Source organism: Austrofundulus limnaeus, unplaced genomic scaffold (genome assembly GCF_001266775.1).
Source record: "Austrofundulus limnaeus strain Quisiro unplaced genomic scaffold, Austrofundulus_limnaeus-1.0 Scaffold730, whole genome shotgun sequence".
NCBI classification, from domain to species: Eukaryota; Metazoa; Chordata; class Actinopteri; order Cyprinodontiformes; family Rivulidae; genus Austrofundulus; species Austrofundulus limnaeus.
Window position 1 is genome coordinate 44486 of NW_013953132.1, and position 4933 is coordinate 49418.

Here is a 4933-nt window from a genome sequence, read left to right on the forward strand (position 1 = left end):
ACAGAGTCCTGCAGACACCGAAGAACCTCAGACTCCTCAGCAAGTGGAGTCGACTCTGGCCTTTCTTATACAAGACGTCTGTGTTCATAGACAAGTCCAGCTTGTTGTTGAGGTGAAAACCCAGGTACTTGTAAGAGTCCACTGTCTCAATGTCTTTTCCCTGGATGTTCACCGTGCTTTCTCTTGAGGTCTATGGCCATCTCCTTCGTCTTGCTGGCATTGATTTGGAGAGCGCTGGTCTCACACCAGCCAACAAAGTCACTGATGACCCCCCTGTATTCCTCATCATTCCCGTCTGATACGCATCCAGTGATGGCCGTATCATTCGAGAACTTCTGAAGGTGGCAGTGGTCTGAGTTGTACCTGAAGTCTGACGAGTACAGACTGAACAGAAAGGGTGAGAGGACAGTGCCCTGTGGTGCCCCCGTGCTGCAGATTACCACATCAGACACACAGTTGTGGAGCCTCACATACTGTGGTCTGCTGGTGAGGTAGTCGATGGTCCATGCTTTCAGCTGCCCATCCACTCCGGCTCCCTCCAGCTTCCCTCTCAGCAGAGCAGGSTGGATAGTGTTGAAAGCACTGGAGAAATCAAAGAACATGACTCACACACTGTTTCCTGTTGGCTCTACGTGAGAGAGAGAGAGAGATCTGTGCTGCAGGTAGATGACAGCGTCCTCCACCCCGATGCCAGGCTGGTAGGCGAACTGCAGGGGGTCCAGTGCTGGGCTCACCACAGGACGAACATGGTGCAGGATGAGCCTCTCCATGGTGTTCATCAGATAGGAAGTCAGAGACACCGGTCTGTAGAGGTTGGGCTCCCTGGGATGTGTGATCTTTGGCACTGGAACCATGCAGGAAGTCTTCCACAGATCAGGAACCCTCTCCAGACTCAGACTCAGGCTGAAGATGTGGTGGACCACCTGACAGAGCTGGTCTGCACATTTTGTCATCTGGTAAAAAGTTTGATTCTTGGAGAAAAATAAAATCAATACAGTATTTAACTGTATAGCAAATAAAAATAAAGCTTTACGCTTGTAGTTCTGTCTCAAACCGCTGGCATTAAGAGAAACTATAGTAACTAAAAACTTAATTAAGAAATAACCACTTGAATAAAGGGTTAAACAAATCTACAGGGAACCAATAGCTGCAGAGTTATAAATTTAAAACCAGAGTTAAGTAACATCATAGAACTTTCATCAAAAAGCTCCTTCCAATACCTTTAGTGTCCAGCCTTAAAATAGATAGAGCAGTAGGCTACTTCACTTAAGAATAAAGGAGATGCAACCTAAGATAATGATGAGCTATACCAGCTGGGAGATGGGTTAATTTCAGTGCCGTTAACAAAAGCACGACCTCTGAAACAGTGTACTGTTTTACCCTCTTTTCTGGCCTTCTCGACCAGTGGCCACAGTTTGTTCCTGTGTTCTCTGTCTTCTTTTGAGAGATACTCAGCAACCTTCAGACCATTACCATGTAGCACTCGAGAGAACTTGGCTGCTTTCCACACAGCATCTCTGCACACACGTGTGGAGAACTGTGAGATTATTCCTCTAGGCTTGGGATCAGATGAATGCTTGTGGCCGAGGCAGTGGATTCAGCTAGCTTTGTCTTCTGTTCTGGTAGGACATCTTGACAGATCTCATTGACTTTGGCTCGTACATCTTCCTTTTCTGTCTCAGTAACTCCACAGAGTCTTAAGTTCCATCGCCTGGAGTATCTCTCCAGATCACAGATTCTTTGCAGGCATTCATTTGTGCATTTTTCCTCTGAAGCAGCGTTCTTTTCTATGGTGGAGATTTTTTCATTCATACTTTTTATTTCTGCACAGGCAAAATCAATGGTCTTCTTTAAACCTTCAATTTTCATTGTGTGCCGACCAGTTTTTCAGTATAATCTGATCTTGAGTTANGGGGGGGGGTCTTCCTATCATTGTAGTAAAATTAATAGAAGATGTAATTTTAGGGTTTTCGATAATTTTCAGGCCTAAATAATTAACTTCATTTTTAACCTTAATGTTACAAATGAAATTGGCCTCATAGTCTTTAATGTCTAATAGTTCACATATTTTATATTTAACCATAAACCAGAAGCTTCAGAAAAGGTCTTAATAATATTTAAAGCAGTAGAGACTTGATTAGCATCCTTCAAGAATAAGGTTGTATCATCASCAAYCTGGCTAATAATAACTTCCCTATTGGCTACTGAAATTCCTTGAATATCACTATTAACAATTTGGGTTGTGACAATTTGCACACTCAATAAGAAGAGATAAGGAGATATAGGGCAGCCTAGTCAGATRCCACATTTTATATTAAATCTAGAGGTCATACCATGTTTTAATTTTATGGAACTGTTACAGTTAGTATATATAGTTTTAACAGCAATACAGAAATAGTTACCAAATCCAAYTTATTTTAGGGAGTGAAACATGAAATCATGTTCTATAGAATCAAAGGCCTTATAGAGTTATAATCAAAGAATAAAACTATCTTCAGAAATTAAGTCAGAGTAGTCRAATATATCCAACACTAATCTAATTTTACCTCCGCCAAGGAGGTAATGTTTTCAGTCGTGTATGTCTGTCTGGCTGTCATTCTATCGTTCTGTCTGTGGACAAAATTACTCAAGAACCTGTGGACGGATTGTCATGCCATTTTTACCACATGTTAGGGATTAGCACACACCTTTAAAATTGGGTGAGGTTACGGATCACGATGTGGATACAGGAATTGTTTTTTTATTACATATAACCCTCTGAGCTGGAAAGCTGTGATGCATTGACAGGGCTTCAGTAAAAAACAGTGACAGCTTTCAGTGTTCATTTGAACTGGATTGAACAGCGATTTTATTTTCTTCCAAATAAAACCAGATTTAAAGATGAATAATTTTTGCCATAATGTGCACATTTTTACACATTTGGTGCACAGAGAACGTTGTGTGACCAGGAAGTGCGTCACTGCACCATGAAACCCATTTTTTCCCATTTCCTCAAACACACCACATTTCTCAAACAACTAATCAAAACAGTTTCTCGGTACTAGTAAACAGAGAGCTTCTGGCCGGCCCTCAAAGTCTGGACACGGGAGGAGAACAGATTCATTTCGGTATTCTGGAAGCTAACGGGTAACTTTTTAGACCAGGCAGTGTGTGAGTGTGTGCGACAAGGGGGAGGAGGTAATGTTTTAATTGCTGAAAGCGCTCACACGTTACAGTTCGCTTCTCGCTTCAAAAAAACAAAAAAAGAAAAAAAAACCCTTCATGAGCCGACTGTACCAGGAAGCACTTCATAAAGAGAGTCAAACCATTACAAACTCATAAAAGGGAATAAAACAGACGTTTTACACAGTGGAATGTGACTGATGAAAACTTTTGACAGGGCTATTCAACTGGCGGCCCGCGGACCGTCCGCCAATTGGTTCATTCATCTCTTAAYCTCAAACCCCAGTTTTCTACTTTAATTACTTTAAGTTCTTTTAGTTAGACATACACATGTTTGGTGTCTACAGAACCATCAGAATCGTGGCTACAAGCTGGTAAAAACCATTTCTATGCACACTAAAGACAGTTAAAAATGACAAGCAGTTGAAGATAAAACTACCAAAGTGAAAATAAAATTGGTTTAAAAATTGGGCAAGTCACAGATGTCAAAACAATATTTGTGTCAAATGGGGGTATAATGTGTTCTTTTTGTTTTTGATATTGTTTATTTATCACTACTTTTATAGGGTTCTGTATGTTGTAATCATGACTAAATGCAGCAAAATAAACTATTAAGGTAACAGATCTTTGTAATACTTGGTTTATTTACATAACTTAAATTGCTGGATGTCCAGCACCTAAGCTGTTGACCTGCAGTAACTGTGGCCCCTGGAGCAGTTTAGTTGAATAGCCCATATTTAGGAGCTTAATCCGAGACCAGTTTGACGATGAATAATGACAGGTGACCAGTCTGACTTTTGCTTGTTCACATTGGACTCCACCGAGAAGAAATCCCCTGCATACTGCTGCTTAAATGTTCACTATGTCAGAACTTATTCAGCAAATGTGTTTCCCTCTCTGCTTTTGCGCATTAACTCTATTACAGCATGGTGGAGATAGGTCTTGGTGGAGGTTTGCACTCTCCGAGCGCTTCTAGTTTGAAATGTGACTATTTCTCACAAAGCCAGATTGTGTTTCATCAATAATTGATTCAAGTATATCTTTAAGTCTTTTTGCGAATATTATGGCAAGTATCTTGTAATCATTATTGAGAAGGCAAATAGGCCTCCAGTTATCGATGTAAAGAATGTCCTTATTTGGTTTTGGAAATAGATTGATGATCTTTTGAGTTGGTGTTGGAGGGAGTTAATTTCTTTCAATACTTCCTATGAAGATGTGTAATAAAAATGGAGCTAACTGATCTGAGAAACATTCATAGAATTCAGAGGTAATTCCATCTGTTCCAGGAGATTTATTGTTTTTGAGCGAGTTAATAGCATCAAGGATTTCCTTCAAGGTGAGGGAGGAATCACAATACATTTTAAGATGAGATAAAATAAAATAAGATAAGATGAGATAAGATAAGACAAAACTTTATTGATCCCACTGTGGGGAAATTTGCACATTACTGCAGCTCAATACAGGAGAGGGTGAGAAGAATAAAGAAAGATAATTAAAAGAAAACAAACAAAAAAACCACAATATACACATGTGTAATGTACATATACAGATGCACATATACACATATACATGAACGCATATGCATATAATGAAGAAGGTGCATAGTAGTGATGGCAGTGTGAATTGTCCAAGTGACTGATAACATCATGATGTGTTATACAGTCTAACTCAGGGGTGTCAAACTCCAGTCCTCGAGGGCTGCTATCCTGCATGTTTTAGAGCTTTTCCAGCTCTAACACACCTGATTCAGTGATTGAATTAACTCTTCAAA

The 4933-nt window shown here is 40.0% G+C and overlaps 1 protein-coding gene across 1 annotated transcript; it reads right to left on the minus strand.

The window, feature by feature from the left end:
* Positions 1-632: 632 nt before the first annotated feature.
* LOC106532203 (RNA-directed DNA polymerase from mobile element jockey) lies at positions 633-1904 on the minus strand (the record flags this gene model as incomplete). The annotated part of the gene is given in 1 exon segment (XM_014028223.1): positions 633-1904. A coding segment is annotated over 1 exon segment (321 nt), but the record flags the coding sequence as incomplete, so codon positions are not given.
* Positions 1905-4933: the final 3029 nt, after the last annotated feature.